The 16,581-nt window shown below is 37.8% G+C and overlaps 3 protein-coding genes across 4 annotated transcripts in view; 2 read left to right on the top strand and 1 right to left on the bottom strand.

Annotated features, from left to right (window-relative positions):
* Flo2 (Flotillin 2) overlaps nucleotides 1–16,581 on the bottom strand; it is a 72,834-nt gene that overhangs the window by 28,516 nt on the left and 27,737 nt on the right. The window lies entirely within an intron of this gene.
* On the top strand, nucleotides 164–8,556 carry LOC135168275 (glucose dehydrogenase [FAD, quinone]). The gene is made up of 4 exons (XM_064132297.1): nucleotides 164–642; nucleotides 1,777–2,531; nucleotides 3,823–4,006; nucleotides 5,384–8,556. Exons 2-4 carry the CDS (start codon nucleotides 2,121–2,123, stop codon nucleotides 6,688–6,690), a joined length of 1,902 nt encoding a protein of 633 aa, XP_063988367.1. The 5' UTR covers nucleotides 164–642; nucleotides 1,777–2,120; the 3' UTR covers nucleotides 6,691–8,556.
* Nucleotides 9,398–13,248, top strand: LOC135168279 (glucose dehydrogenase [FAD, quinone]-like). 2 transcript variants are annotated; one of them, XM_064132304.1, is made up of 4 exons: nucleotides 9,398–9,984; nucleotides 10,264–10,459; nucleotides 10,883–11,196; nucleotides 11,446–13,248. In XM_064132304.1, the coding sequence occupies exons 2-4, from the start codon at nucleotides 10,328–10,330 to the stop codon at nucleotides 12,854–12,856; spliced, it is 1,857 nt and encodes a 618-aa protein (XP_063988374.1). In that variant the 5' UTR covers nucleotides 9,398–9,984; nucleotides 10,264–10,327; the 3' UTR covers nucleotides 12,857–13,248. The 2 variants fall into 2 exon arrangements, with proteins under 2 accessions (XP_063988374.1, XP_063988375.1); XM_064132305.1 differs by having other exon boundaries at nucleotides 9,398–9,988.

Genomic DNA, 16,581 nt, shown 5'->3' with positions numbered 1-16,581 from the left:
TTGTTCATGTTACAATTAGAAATGAGGAAATGGCAGACGATGGCCTATTGCATCAATGAGTGCTGATAAACATTTTATGTGTTGGGGGGACTTGTTGCCAAGAACGTGAGGTCTTGCACGGTAGAACTATTGGCGCAACCCCATTGACTTATCCCTGGCTCACTCATGCGACACACCGGTCTCCTGGTTCTCTTGAGCACAAATGTGGTAGGAGAGGAGTTGCATGTTAGGTTTATACGTTCAACGTAAATGCTCCAACTCCCAGTCTTTCGCTTTCTCTCCGGCCTGCCCATCGCCCATTCGATTTGCTGTGGAATACCGACACCACGTGCTCCCCCAATATTCAATAAAATTCAATTTTTCTCTGATGCAAGTGATGATCATCCCGTGTACGCAACTAGTGTAACATCATGCAACTCCACCACGCTAATAACCGGAGAAAAATTATATTTTCGTTGATGATGTGATGTGTCATGTGTCTTAACTAAAAATTTGACAAGTCCATTGTAATTTTGGTATTTTTCAGTGGCTTGTTATGTGGATATTGTTGTGATATGTGCATTGAAAGTGATTTCAATAGAACCGGGGATTTATTAATCGATGTTTTCTGACACTTATACACGTGTGCTCATTTTCAACGAGGTAGGTTCACTTATTGCGTCATTTTTCATTGGGATACATGAGAGATTCATTCAGACAAACACCTGTAGGAGAAATGTCAAACATTACGGTTGTCAACGTACAGTCTGTGGTAGATTTTCATGGTGTCTAGGTTGATAACAAATTTTGCAAGTTTTCCACTAGTAATAAAACGCAAAATTGACAAAAACCTGGGGGAAATATTTGAAAGGGTGGTAAAAATATTTTTTCCATTCGATAAATTCATCTTTATGATTATAAGTGAAGTTTAGAGTTCAGCGAATTTTTTTTGCGGTGTAAAGTGCAGCTACAAAAATGTTTCAACGAGAATTTTGTTGTCTCTCGAAGAATCCGAGGTATTAATTCAATTATATTAAATAATCATTAGTTACACTGATTAATTTGGGTAGTTGTTTCTCTAGTGAAAATTCAGTTCAACGTGATGCCCAAATTTCACAACGACTTTGACTATTTATGCTGAATGTGAATTAAAATTCACGACATTGAAAATTAAAAAGCATGTATTGCTCAAATTTAAAGAAGTCCTTGAAACCAAAGATGTTAGATTTTCTCGGTGATGTAGTAGATGATCAGGGATTCAGTTGTAGTAATTGATAAGGCCGATAACATCAGACTAATTATTCGTTCCATCAACGCACCTTCACTCCATTAATTCCTGCCCTATATTCACGATTAATTATGGAATTAATTGAGAAATCATGAAAGTAAATTCCCTCACTTAGGAAATTCCGAATTTTGTGGTTTATTCAAATGTCAACACTGCTCAAGGGAATGCGAACTTTCGTCGAGTCACCTTCCATCGGATAAATTACGAGGCATCGAAGAACTATTTCTCTTCCAAATTTCATACGATTTTTCACTTCTTTAAATTTTTTTCACCAATTTAATTAAGAAGTTCATCTTCCTAACAATGAGAGACTCTCTCGTCACACTTACCCAGCCCCATTAAAATACCATGATCAATCTAAATTTGCCAAAAGGAAGACAAAACCGAATCACGTAATTTCGAAATGATATTTCTCCGAAAAAAAAAACCGTGGAATGGACTTTGCAACTTTAATTTTACATAATCGCCGTAGGTTTATGTCATCACAATAAAATTTCTCCACTTTTCAGGAGACAATCCGACCAGAGGCCATGAGATAAAAAAAAAAACAAATTAGGTTTTCGGGGGACTGAGACACACCTAAACCACGGGACCCTCATAAATTAGAAAGATAGAAAAACATTGGAATAACGAAGAGTCATCACCTTTCAATTCCCTTGTTTCTCACACGAAAGGAAAAACTCTTTATGTTGTACCTGTACCGCAGGCGAAAGAGAAAATATTGTGATCATGTGTTACACCACAATTCTTTGGAATTGCAATTATCCGCTACAACTTTCCGTAATTTGGTTAAATATGTGAGCTGAATGTGCCCGATAACTTACGGAAGAATCGATAATTAGTCAAAAAAATAATGGCGATATTTATTGGAACGATAGTTGCCGCTGCTAAGACCGGAGCTCTTCTATTGGTCGGCAAATTAGCTATTCTTCCAATACTGATAGCCGCTATAGCTTATTTCAACTATGACCTGATGGACCCGGAGAATCATCCCCATGTGACGAAAAATCTACTTCAGCAGTACGATTTTATTGTAATCGGTGGTGGAAGCGCTGGTAGTGTCATGGCGAATAGATTAACCGAAATTCCGGAGTGGAATGTCCTCCTGATTGAGGCTGGTGGTCATGAAACTGAGATAACAGATGTTCCGATTCTCTCATTGTACCTTCACAAGAGTAAAATTGATTGGAAATACCGCACGCAACCGCAAAAATCAGCGTGTCAAGCAATGGTCGATCAGCGATGCTGTTGGACCCGTGGGAAGGTAATGATTATTATCTAACTTCGGTGAATATTTTATCATCCGACTTTATGAATTGATAGATTTTATGCCGAAGCAACCGCAGGAACGAATAAATCACTCTTTATTTCCCCATTATATCAATTAATTACGAAACTGCGTCTTCCAAAGATTTTTTTTCGGCGCTGCAATGTGCGGATTTCACAGGTTTAGTTAATAAATAAATAAATGACAAGCCCATTGAGGCTGATTCATGATGATGATGATGATAGTTGAATTTTTTTGTGATGGGAAAAAGAAAATATGCGAAGCTCACAAAATTTTGGCGGAGCAAACTGTCATTTTTCTCTCGTGTGATGCAAAAATTCAAATTTATATTCTAATTTTTCCGTAAACAATACATGTCTTTAGCATAACTTTCCTCCCCATGTGATTAATGCAATGGAATCCGGGTGTGGTAATCCGCATCACTCCGATTACCAGTGAAAGTTCACGATTTTGGACTATTGCCAAAAGTGGTCGGTACAACCGGTTCCGGAGGATCTTCAAAGTTCGCATGAACATTCCCTTTCAGTCCATTCATATGAAGGTTGATATTAAAAATCGATTAGTAAAGAACTAGCTCGACCATTCACACCATTAGAAAACTATCCTTCAAAGTTCCACGAAAATTCTCAAAGATCATTAATTAACCTGCCACATTGTTCCCTTCACTATCGTCGACTTGGGCCCTATTATTTCAACGCAAAAACTTTTACGAAAAATAATTGATTTCTTCATCACATGAGTCCAGTTAATCTTATCTCTTCTATTTGTGAAATTAATTGCACCGATTTATTTGTTTATGAAATCTGAGGTAAATAAGAAATTGGATACTCGATCTAATTGCAAATTAAAGTAGAATTCCCCGTTAAAAATTCACGCGCAACTGTTGCCTCAATATTATGGAATTTGTACGACTGTAATTTTGATAGTCGATAATTCACCGGAGAAATTATGATCGCGGTTGCTATGTAGCTCATTACTGATGCGATTGGAGTAATCCACTCGAAAGTACCTAAATGTATGGACTGGTATAACGGGTTTGGAATCTGTAATAATACGTGCGAATGTTATGAAACATCGGATGTTTGAATAAAGTGATTTCAATGGTAGTATAATTTTCCATTACACTATTTTCAAATTCCTCTATAACTTTCCCAAAATTTTATGTAACAAATAGGCCTCGATCAATGTCAACATAACGAGTGCAGTGAGCGATCGATGAAAAAAAATGAAAAATTTAATGTGACGAGAATATTTACAATGTCCCCAGGTACTTGGTGGATCCAGTGTTCTCAATACTATGCTTTACATCAGAGGTAATCGCCGGGATTTCGATCAGTGGGAGAGCTTCGGAAATCCCGGTTGGAGTTTCGAGGATGTCCTACCGTATTTCAAAAAATCCGAGGATCAACGGAATCCCTATCTTGCACGAGATAAGCGATATCACAATACAGGTGAGGTGAATTGGCATTGTATGACCCATTTGTTAAATATTTGTGTCAATCAATGTCGTATTTATTTCTCATCGAAAAAAAAGTTTAAAAGAATGTGACTAATTAAAGAGGACTTGCGAATTAATCGGGAAAAAATTACAAACTAGAAAAATTCAGATGAATTCAATTAATCGTCAGTTGATTGAAAATTCAAGTAGATCAGGGAATTCTCATCTTCACGAGCCCATAAATTAACAATTTCTATGGAACCCAGAATTCTATGACATTAACATCAAATAAAAAGTTTAATTATTTTTTATCCCCCTAAATCGAATCCCACGACGCCATCCTGCAAGTCATCGGACACCTGTCCCTGCCCTATCAACTTTTTTATTCCAACAATGTAGTTTCCATTCCACTTAGGACCGATAAGATTTCTGCCATTGCATAGGACCCATATCTGACCCTTTTATCCACCTCCTCAATTGACTTCCTCAGCCCAACTGGAAAGATTCCCCACACACTCTTTGATTTTCCATAATTTCTCAACAAAAAAAAATGCATATCTCAATCTCCCCTCTGAATTTCACTTTCCACAATTGAATTCACGAAGAAAAAAAAAATCGTGCAACAACTACTCCACAGTAGCTTCCCAAAATAAGTGTCGATGGCTATCACTCAGCTATTGTCTAAGAATCTCCTAATCCGATAGTGTCATTGAATTTAACTGAAACTTGATATTCGTATCCGGCTGGCGACATTGATATTCAAGTAGTTGCGTGTACCGAAGCAACTCAGTCACATGGAACTTCGCAGCGATAAGCATAATGGCATTACAATTATATTATGAAAGCAGCGAGCTAGAGCATAGGCTCGACTACATATTGAACTCGGCTATCTGTCCCACCAACAATGTTGGAATTTCTGGCCACAGATTGAAATCCCACGATTCAGATTTCAATCGAAGAATCATAAACCGTGAAAATACTTTCGAATGATCGATAGCTCGTCTGAAGGATAACCAAGTAGGGGAAAGTGGGGTAAAATGGACAGTTTTTAATTGTCGATAACTTCTGATCAAACGACTTCAATTAGAGGATTCTAAGACAGATCTTAAAAAGAGAAAATTAAATCGAGAACTTCCACTTCTCTATTTACAGTTGAATGCAACCGTGAAACCCTTAGATTTGCGATAGAATTTGCAATATACGATTTTGTTTATGATTTAGAATAAAAATTTGTTGATCCATGGATTATTCATGAAGAGGATCATTATCCTCAGAAATGATAATTTTCCATATTTTCAGTAATGAAAATTTTTGAAGAAGTAAATTTCCTCACTCGAATAAAATCAACTGCCATTTTCTCAAATTTACAATAAAAAAATATGATTTCCAGGTGGTTATTTGACCATCCAGGACTCTCCTTACAACACTCCCCTGGGCCCGGCATTTCTGCAAGCGGGGGAGGAAATGGGTTATGACATAGTGGACGTCAATGGTGAACAACAGACAGGTTTTGCACTCTGGCAGTATACGATGCGTCGTGGTACACGTTGCAGTACAGCGAAGGCCTTCATCCGTCCAATAAGACTCCGTCCAAATTTCCACTTGTCCCTGTGGTCACACGTCACCCGCCTGCTGATAGATCCATCGACAAAGCACACCTACGGAGTTGAATTCATCAGAAATGGTCGCCGAGAGATAGTGTACGCCTCGAAGGAGGTCATCCTGTCAGCAGGTGCCATAAATTCACCTCAATTGCTGATGCTCTCGGGTGTTGGTGATGCCAGGCATCTCCAGCAAGTTGGAATCAAGCCCATACACGATTCACCCGGCGTTGGACAAAATCTTCAGGATCACATAGCCGTTGGAGGTGTTGCTTTCCTAATCGATTATCCAATAAGCATAGTGATGAATCGCCTCGTCAATGTCAATTCCGCCCTTCGATACGCAATCACCGAGGACGGACCACTCACTTCTAGCGTTGGCCTCGAGGCAGTCGCTTTTATCTCCACCAAATATGCTAATCAAACAGACGATTGGCCTGACATAGAATTCATGTTAACGTCATCGTCCACGTGCTCTGATGGAGGTACACAGGTGAAAAATGCCCACGGTCTATCAGATGACTTTTACAATGAGGTATTCGGTGAGATCAATAATCGGGATGTATTTGGTATATTTCCCATGATGTTGAGACCACAGTCACGGGGTTTCATAAAACTGCGAACGAAAAATCCCCTGGATTATCCATTACTCTATCACAATTATCTGACCCACAAGGCCGATGTAGATGTACTCAGGGAAGGGGTCAAGGCTGCTGTGGCTTTCGGTCAAACAGCCACCATGAGACGATTTGGTGCTAGATTTCACAGCAAACCACCACCAAATTGCAAACATCTGCCACTTTTTACTGATGATTATTGGAATTGTTTCATCAGACAGTACACAATGACTATTTATCACATGAGTGGAACAACCAAAATGGGCCCACCAACTGATCCAATGGCCGTTGTCGATCCAGAATTGAGGGTTTATGGGGTCAGTGGACTCAGAGTTATTGATGCATCGATTATGCCTACTATCACTAATGGAAATATCAATGCAGCTGTCATCATGATTGCGGAGAAGGGGGCGGATTTGGTTAAGGCCCAGTGGTTGAGAAGATGGAAGAGAGATAATGGAACGATTAATCCTAGATGATTTTTTATTGTGAATATGATTGACGAGAATGAGATAAATATCGTAGACAAATGCATTAAGAGGCTTCATTGGGAATTTAGTTGGTGTTTTCTTGATTTAAAAAAAAAAAACGAAACAAACCAATGAAAATTTTCATTGAGTTTTGATATTTTTTTTTTGTAAATTTTTATTGAAATTTCTTTTGAAATTTGTAATGTTTAAGTGAATGAAATTGTATAGAGAAAAAGTTTAGAGAAGTTGACACTCATGACTTTAGTTTAATACGTAATAATTTTCTATTGATTTTTTTTATAAAAACAAAAAACACAAAAAAAAAACGAATAGAATTTCTTATTGAACTCTTTCATCCATGGTGAAATTTCATCGTGACATGATTCCGACAGTGCCAATGGACTTCATGAGGCATTACCTAAACGTTTATAAATTAATTTCTAAATATTGTTCTACGTCAGAGATTTAATTCCGATAAAATTGATTAAATTGACGGGAGGCATTTATTCAGATATGATTCAGAGAATATACTCTCGATGAGAGATAAATAAAAATACCACTTTGAAGTCATCAAACCGGAAACAGTCGACATTCATTAATTCAAAAGAGAAGGAGAAATCCTATGAACTCACTGCATTCCGTAATAATTCATTAGAGAAATTCCCGTATCGATTAATATCGTCCAGGTTGGCTTCAGGTATCGGTGAAGTGGTTTAGAAATTGGCGGAAAAAATACTATAGTGTAATACTTGAGAGAAAATTTGTAATCGCATTTTGTTATTTAATACTCTCATGAGACGAAGGATGGAATGAGTACAAAATGTAGTTTAACGCAGGAAGAGAAATATTCAGTAAAAATAACGGTATCATTCACGTAACTCGCGATAAGAAATCATTTTCTCATTTTTGAATGAATGGAACAGAAGAAAATTGTCATTCAATTCATTTTTACATCTCCCTCCTCTTTCCGGTATTGAATTTCGAAACGTCATTTTCACGTTTTTTATGGCGATTTTATTGAATGTTTCTCTCGATGGGTGCGAAGGGGATAGATTAAATAATCGCTTCGATTTGTGAGAAATGAGGGGATCAACAAGCGGAGCGCAATTGCTCAATGAAACCAAGTAAATAGGTAAGGACATTTATTTTGATTATTCATGTAGTGGAACTAATTCTGTCAGTGTTTTCCTACACTTGCCACATACCTCCTATACCAACAGCAAAATTTCTCAATGAGTTGATGACACTGATATACATGTATGAATCGATTGACAATATTTTATGGTGTATTCGTTCACCAATTGTGACAGTTTACCGTAACTATTGCACAATGTTCTGTTGTAAATATAAGGAAAATTGGGTGTTAATAAATGCGAGGTGAAAGATGAATGAAGGCGTCTTGTTTGTCCTTTTGAAATAAATATATCCCATGTGATTAATTTTACGTACGTCTAACTACAGTCGTTCTGGACACCACACGATCCACAAAAGAAAGTTCATTCTTCCGAGAGATGAATTACGTAAGGAGAAGGCATGCTAAATCAAAATTTTGATCCTTCTAACACATCAGGATTGAGATATCTCGTTAGTTCCAATTATCTGGGACATTTTTGTTACTTAATTCTCTCAGAAAAATCCCATGACAGGTTTGTAAAATATTCTACAACCGCTCATTTCCCTCTGGGAGTAGGGAAGCCACCATTTTTATGGAATATTGCTCTCTAATGTGTCGGTCCATTCCATGGGGTCTAAATGATTTAATTAGACGATTGTATCGTTTGATTTTGTAGATAAACATATAGACAGTTGTGTATGGGGTAGGTCAAGGAGAAAGAAAACTGTTGTATTCTAGAATTGTATTCAGAATTTGTTGTAATTAATAAAAAAAATCATTTAAAAAATTGTGAAAATTTAAGATGTTTTCGTTTGTTCCTCCCAAAGTCCACAGTAATTTTTAAACTTTCGAAACAAGATATTGTCAGTCGGTAAAATGCCAGCCCGCCGAAGAGTTATCCTCCTTTCACCAGATGCAGTCTGTTGAATAGAAAGGAACTGGCCTTGTCTAAAAACCGATCCTCAATCGATAAAATCAACACAATATTTGAAAAAATTCCTAAACGATTTTAATCGCACATAAATTCCCCGAATATCTTTGGCCTGTTGGTCAACTAATAATTCATTCTTCCCCCTCCACACTCTTAGAAATTTCCCTTCATGTCCAGATTCCTCTGAACTTCTTTTCAAAATTCCTGGAACTTCTGGAGGAATTTCAAAAAAATTCCAGGAAACTTGCCAGTGAATATTTATTCGCAACTCGATGCAAGCATCACTTCCCAACTAAACCCAAAGATCACTTAAACAATATCAATGTGAAAGAAATGATGAATGTTTTTTTTTATTTGTTAAACCTGCCAAAAACTTTCTACATTCGTACGTGAGCCTGCATCAAATCTTCGATTGATCGATCGCCGGCTTTGACTTTCCCTAATTTCATAATGCCACCTCATTGAAGCCTGACAATTAATGGAGCAAACTCGATCCCTCAAATATTTTTCCCTCCGCAGTACCAGTGAAGTAACTGCAAGTTCAAAGAACTAGATACAGATCTAGTACGCGAGTCAAGGTCCCCATTGCACCTCCAACCCCTCCTCGCGAATAGTTAAACCCAGAAGACAGGTGAATGTTCAAAGCAAACCGTTGACTGTCACGTAGGCCACAAAATAGAGAAAGTAAAGAGATAAAGTCAACTTGTGCGACCATGAAAGTACAGAGAAACGACATAATACGAGTTTAAAAAAATAATTTTTAGATTACTGAGATTTATTTTTAAAAAATCAATTTCAAAAGTGATAATTCCCCTGATCCCCCTTCATCCCTATTTTTGGGCTGAATGGGTGGGAAACGACAGAGGGAAGTCCCCAGCTACGTCATAACCATCAGCTTCTGTCAAATTTCTGATGCAATCGAATTTCGACTAAAGTTTGAGATGAGAAGATTCAACAAAATGATAAGAGTGAGAAATTAACAGTGATGTTTAATTTCTTCACGTTGGCAATGAAAGGAGATGCTGGCGTGGGGACTGACTATGGTTTCACTCAGGGCATTCACCAATGCGCCTCCAGAGTCAACACATCCAACTCTCTATGAATTACTCCGATTTCTTGACAATCGGGTCGTTAAAAAGTGATAATCGACTGGTGCAAAAAAAAAAACCCATCGTCTCTTTGTTCGTGAATAATAGCAGTGTACGAAGTACGTGACCTGTACCTTCAGCCCAGACTGAATAAGACGTAGACAGCGATTGTACGTGAGTTCAATGTTCAAACATTATGTGTAATTTTCAACATAAACGTTGATTACTCAACGACGATGCAGATCACTTCATACAATTACCCAGTTTTAAAAATTTTATCTCAAGGTGATCTTGCGACTTGGCATGTTCCCTGTGAAATTAATGAAATGATGTGTTCAAAAGTATTGAAGACGGCCTACTTTCTCTGCACATCTCTTACTTGGGAATGGAATTCGATTTCTGTCAAAAAAAAAAATAGATGATTTTGTATTATTTCTGCGTTTCTTCAGATCGATTGAACGTCATTCTCGATAATTCGATGAATCATCCTGGGGAGATTGGAAAGGAGGCCTAATGGAATTGATAAGTTTGGCTGGCACAAGTTCCTTTTTTGGATGGGGTATCATTCCACTACTTGCGGTTGGACTTACTTTTTATCAGTATAATAATGCGGATCCTGAATCGCATCCCAGAAATGCTGAAGAGGTGAAAACATAATAAATATATTTTGGAGAATTAATGTTAAAAAATTCCATCTAAGTTTCTCCGGTAAAGGCCTTCAAAATTTGGGAAAAATCATGAACATTCGCATTAAATTCCAGGTTCTGCTGAATTTTTTTGAAATTCCGGAAAATTTAGTCTAATTTGTTGAACAGTGTAGGAAGAAGATCTGTTCAAAATCAATTTTTTTGTAATTACAACTTTCAATAACAATTATCATTATAAAAATGTCGTTATCTCTTTTTCATTAGAGGATATTTTTGAAAATTCGATCCAGAGATGAGTCAACTCATCTCTTTTCACCACTTCGCCAGTGAAAGAATTATTTTTGAAATTATCTCCTCCAATTTAATACCAAGAACCGTCTAAATGAAGTGTGTTATCTTATATCGAAACAATTCAATTCAGCTTCTGCGAATGTACGACTTCATCGTTGTAGGCGGTGGAAGTGCAGGAGCTGTGATAGCATCTCGATTATCTGAGATATCAAACTGGACAGTCCTACTCCTGGAGGCCGGAGGGGATGAGAATGAGATATCCGATGTACCTGCATTAGCCGGATACACACAAATGTCGGAGATTGATTGGAAATACCAAACTGCCCCACCAAGTGCTTCTGCGTATTGTCTAGCTATGACAGGTGACAGATGCAATTGGCCGAGAGGAAAGGTCCTTGGTGGCAGCAGTGTTTTAAATTCAATGATATACGTTCGTGGAAACAGGTAATTTCACATGACAATGGATTTTAATTGCAAAATATTCCACATTCCACGAAAGGTTGATGAGCTTGAATTAGGAAATGGGAACTTCTTGATGAGAATTTTTTGAATTAGCAGCTCTCTGTGAATTGACCTCCAATATTCTGAATTTTCACAACAAAATTCCTTTACACTCCATCAAATCTATGACGCACTGAAAATTTCCAACAAATGTTAACGAAAAAAGTAAATACATTTCCCCTAAAATTTCAGACACGATTTCGACCACTGGGAGAGCTTGGGTAATCCCGGATGGAGTTACAGAGACGTTCTCCCCTACTTCATAAAGTCCGAAGACAACAGAAATCCGTACCTCGCCCGAAGTCCCTACCATGGAACTGGAGGACTCCTATCAGTCCAAGAAGCTCCCTGGCGAACCCCACTGGCCCTGGCCTTCATGCAAGCCGGCAATGAGCTAGGTTACCCAAACCGCGACATAAATGGTGCAAACCAGACCGGCTTCATGCTGTCCCAGTTGACAGTGAGACGAGGAAGCCGATGCTCAACAGCAAAGGCTTTTCTGCGTCCCGTGAGGAACCGAAAGAACCTGCACACCGCCATGTTCGCCCATGTCACCAAACTCCTCTTCAACTCTGACAAGCGAGCAATAGGAGTTGAGTTCATGAGGAACGGTAAAAAGCAAGTGGTCCACGTTCGCCGAGAGGTTGTCTTATCAGCTGGTTCCATTGGTTCCCCCCAGCTGTTGATGGTCTCAGGAATTGGTCCCCGTGAGCATCTCCAGGAATTTGACATTCCAATTTTATCTGATCTACGTGTTGGTGACAATTTGCAGGATCACGTTGGCCTCGGGGGTTTGACATTCCTCATCGACGAACCCGTGACATTTAAAAAATCCCGATTCCAGACATTTCCAGTCGCCATGGAATATATAATCAATGAGAGAGGCCCGATGACGACACCAGGTGTCGAGGGATTGGCATTTGTAAATTCAAAATATGCAGACAGTACGATCGATTGGCCGGATGTGCAATTTCACTTCGCTCCAAGTTCCATAAGCTCAGATGGTGGGGATATCATACGAAAGATCACTGGACTACGTGACAGTGTCTACAATACGATGTACAAACCATTAATAAAATCCGAGGCTTGGTCGATACTCCCATTGTTATTGAGGCCAAAGAGTTCTGGATGGATAAGGCTGAAGAGCAAAGATCCATTTGTTTATCCAGAAATCAATCCCAACTATTTCACTCACAAAGAGGACATGGATGTCCTTGTGGATGCCATCAGGATCGCCATGGAAGTGTCCAATTCAACGGCATTTCAGAGATTTGGATCGAGACCGCTGACTATTCCTATGCCAGGATGTCACAAGTTCCTTTTTGATAGTTATGACTACTGGGAATGCGCCATAAGACACTTCACATTCACTATTTATCATCCAACTGGTACGTGCAAGATGGGACCAACGTCAGATCCAACTGCTGTTGTTGATACTAGGTTGAGGGTGCACGGGATTAAGGGGCTGAGGGTTGCAGATGCATCGATAATGCCGACTATTGTTAATGGTAATCCTAATGCCGCTGTCATAATGATTGGAGAAAAGGCCAGCGATATGATCAAAGAGGACTGGCTACGGCGTAGACGTCCACCGGGGAGATGACATTAACGAGGATTTTCTACATAGCCATTACTATTTTCATTCACTCAGGGGATTGTGGGGGGAGAGTGTGGATTTTGACATTGGGTTTAAGAGCAGAAATCAAATTTTTTTTTCTATTTTTTTCATTGTTTTTTACTGTCATCTTGAAAAATTGTTGAATGTTTTGTAATAAATGTTATTTATTTACACCAAATATCTAATTATTTTTTTATAACGACTAAAAATAGTTTAAGCTTCAATTCCGCGAGAAAAAATTAAAAAAAAATAGAGGATAATTAACGATTTTTGTAAATAAATAAGGGCAGCTGATTCGGCTGTTGGAAATGATATTTATTCAACCCGAAATCGATCACTAATTGAATTCCTGATGTGAACTGATTTGTTGTGACTTGCCTAATGATTTTGAAGCCAAAAATTTGGTGTCGATGAATTATGCATGAAATATTTTTCATATTTTTGAATATTGCGTAATAAATGAGAACAGATAATCAAATTCGAGCCGTCAAAGTTTGAATAATAAAACTATTACGAAATGTTCGGTAACCCAGGGCAAACTGGAGTTAAAATGAAAGCTGGAGTGCTCCAAAAAAAGAAACAAATAATGAAAACTTTTGCCTATCCTTTATGCTTAATGATGGAGACGTCTAAATCAGTACCGTTATCCACTGCCATTGCCGCAAAGAGCTGTAGAAAGCCGACGCCTAGCCACTTAATTAACCCAACTCAATGCATATGAAATAAATACATATGAACATGTAACGTAACAACACCAACATATCTCATTGCACTTACACCGCTTCCTTACTTCCGTTGCGGTGAGGATGACAGATTCATGAGTTCACTTTTGCGAATATAATTCATGGGAGTTTTCCGGAGGGATCATTAGAGGACTAGAAAGTTCATTAGACAGTTGAATGTTAAAAGGTGTACACGATAATTTTGCATTGGACATTTGTGCCGTGAAGATTGTGGATTTAAACTACTATGTACACTGTCAGAGTGTTTTTTTTTTCTAATTATACAGTAGTTGGATTTTAATTCTGAATGATCTGGATTTCTATTGAGTTGAAGATGAAATTCTTCATGGAATATCTCATTTGAGATATTATTTTTCAAAGGACTCAATCTTCAGGAAAATTTTTGCTTAAATTTCCAATCTGAATGAGCTCAGAGTCTTATGACCAAATATTTTTTTCTTCAGATTGAAGAGCAATTTAAAATGCACAAGAAAATGATTAGACGAGATAAATGAAATAAAAATTATGAAATAAAGTTAACGGATGAAAATGAGAATGAGAAGATATGATGGATTGATGTGTTAATTTGATAAAAATCAGAATTCATGTAGGGAATTATTCATTAAATGATGAATAACTTATTTTTTGGGCATTCTTACATCTTCATCTCGACAATAGCCGACGTGGAGTACTTTAAATTCGGGTCTGACCAGTGTTTTGTATGTGTTCCAATACACATAAACTTGAGGTACTCAATGGGTATCTCTTGAGATCCCTCACCAATGTTTGCACTCGAACCGGTTGGCACACAATATTACGTACACGAGAGTATGTCCAACCGGAAGATACATTTTCGAAATAACTTGGCCTAAATTCTCACAATTTCCTCACAACTATTTAACATTATTTCAAGTAATTTCAACCTGGAGCTACCATCTGAAAGACCTTGCCAATAAGGCCATCCGTTGTTGGAAGAGTTCCACCATAAAAAAAAAAAAGTTTCCACTTCACAACTACAAGACCATTGTTACGCAATGGAACAAGATGATACCAATGTAATCCAATTCACGCGAAGAATCCACTTTTTATATTGCCAAATACTTTCTCCCATCAACTGTGGAGGTTTTTTTGAAAAAAAGTGATTGGATTTTTTGATATTGAATATGCGAGTGCTTCGTCCATCGCATTCTCTAGTAGTAGGTGTGTAATTTTTACTATTCAACAGTGAAAGTTTATATGATTATCGTTCCACCCAGTGGCGATGAAGATCGTGTTTGAATTGGCCTTGCACTAGGAAGTAAAATCGTTCATATTGATATTGAAAGTGCAGGGGAGAAGTTTTGGAGCGTGGGAATGACCGAGAATAATCGCACGGAACAATGTGAGGATAATCACAACAGAATCTCAATGAAAGTAATAATATTGTTCACGTCGCAAGAATAAAAAACATGAAAAAGGAATTTTCTATGAATTTTCAACATTAAGTTCAATAAATTGAGTAATTGGGAGTTATGAATCTGAACGAGAGAAATTTTTCATTTCTCTCAGCAATCTCTAATTGTCGGACTATTTTAACAACTCATTATTGTTCTCAAGTTCCACGAAGGGAAAATATCTGCAATTAATATATTTTATAGCGAAATATGTATATTTTTTTCGAGAATTCAATTAGAAATTCAAATGTATGTTCGATGGAATTTTTCGGTAATAATTACTTCTCCTGTGGAAACTCTTGAAAAATAAAACGAGGAAATGTCCACCAACAGTTGGAGTAATTGAAAGATTACTATTAATGAATCATCTATGCGGGTGAAATTTTCCACTTCCCTCATCATTCAATTCACCAACTATCTCACCGGTGAATCTAGAACGGGTTATTGATTATTTTCACCAAGTTTCCTCAAGTTCTACGCGTAATACCCCCATACCAACGAGTACAGGCGGGTAGATAAGCCTTTATTTCTACCACAAACGTGGGGGAGCTGGTGAACGCAAACAAAAGGCGTGCTGAGTGGATAAAAATATACCCCAGTACATCGGAGGGAACCAATGACCTCCGATTCGCAATAGGACAATCTATTAAGGGTGGATTAATCCAGAGAAAATGATTATCCTCGTTCAATGGGACCAAAGATGATCATTAATATCAGTCATGGATGGAGTGGGCAGGATGGCTCCGGATGGGAAGAAAAAATTACAGTTAATTGGAGACAATCACTTCCAAAATCATTCGGTTCTGTTTGAGTTCGTCAATTAATTTCGATTTGTAAGAAGCAAAAAAAAAGGATAAACGATTATTTTCCCAGATGCTTGATTTTTATCGAGTGTATCTATCACATTGTCTCCCATTTTTTATCTACTGACCAGGCATCAGTCACTCAATTAAGCCATCAAATAAATCAACCGAAGCCTACAATTCACTATTGATTTTAATGAATCAAAATAATGGATAAAAAACAAACAATCCCCGTTCAATAAATTTATTTTCTAAGAAACCTAAGGGCCATTAGTTTGATTAATCGAGACGAATTGACAACAACCATTTGATGATTAATGATAGCCATTTACCGAGTGGAAAAAAGTTTCTAACTTGAAAAAAAAAAAATACTAGGACCAAAGAATTTGTCGATTTCATGTTAAAAACTCAGTTCATTAATTATCCATTTCCCCGAAGTTTTTCTTCCCACCACATTCACCCATCACTACCTCAAATAAGGCATCAAGTGAACCAACCACAGCATTCAATCAGTCCAATTGAGATTAACAAATCTAAATATTGTATTATGGTCAAGAAGGTGCGGTGATACCATGACTGTGAGCACGTACACACACCAGATATACAAGATTGTCGATGGTGACGGGGTGTTACCACATCGTTTCGTCTACACCAGTGACTCCAGGATAGAAAGAGAGTGGGCAAGAGGCATGGACTACCTGGTAGGCACTGGTGGCTTTGTACAGGAAGAGACCACTTTCACTACCAATGCA

Source organism: Diachasmimorpha longicaudata, chromosome 13 (assembly GCF_034640455.1).
Source record: "Diachasmimorpha longicaudata isolate KC_UGA_2023 chromosome 13, iyDiaLong2, whole genome shotgun sequence".
Taxonomy (NCBI): Eukaryota; Metazoa; Arthropoda; class Insecta; order Hymenoptera; family Braconidae; genus Diachasmimorpha; species Diachasmimorpha longicaudata.
Note: the sequence above shows the minus strand (reverse complement) of the source record. Positions and strands in the feature narration are given on the sequence as shown.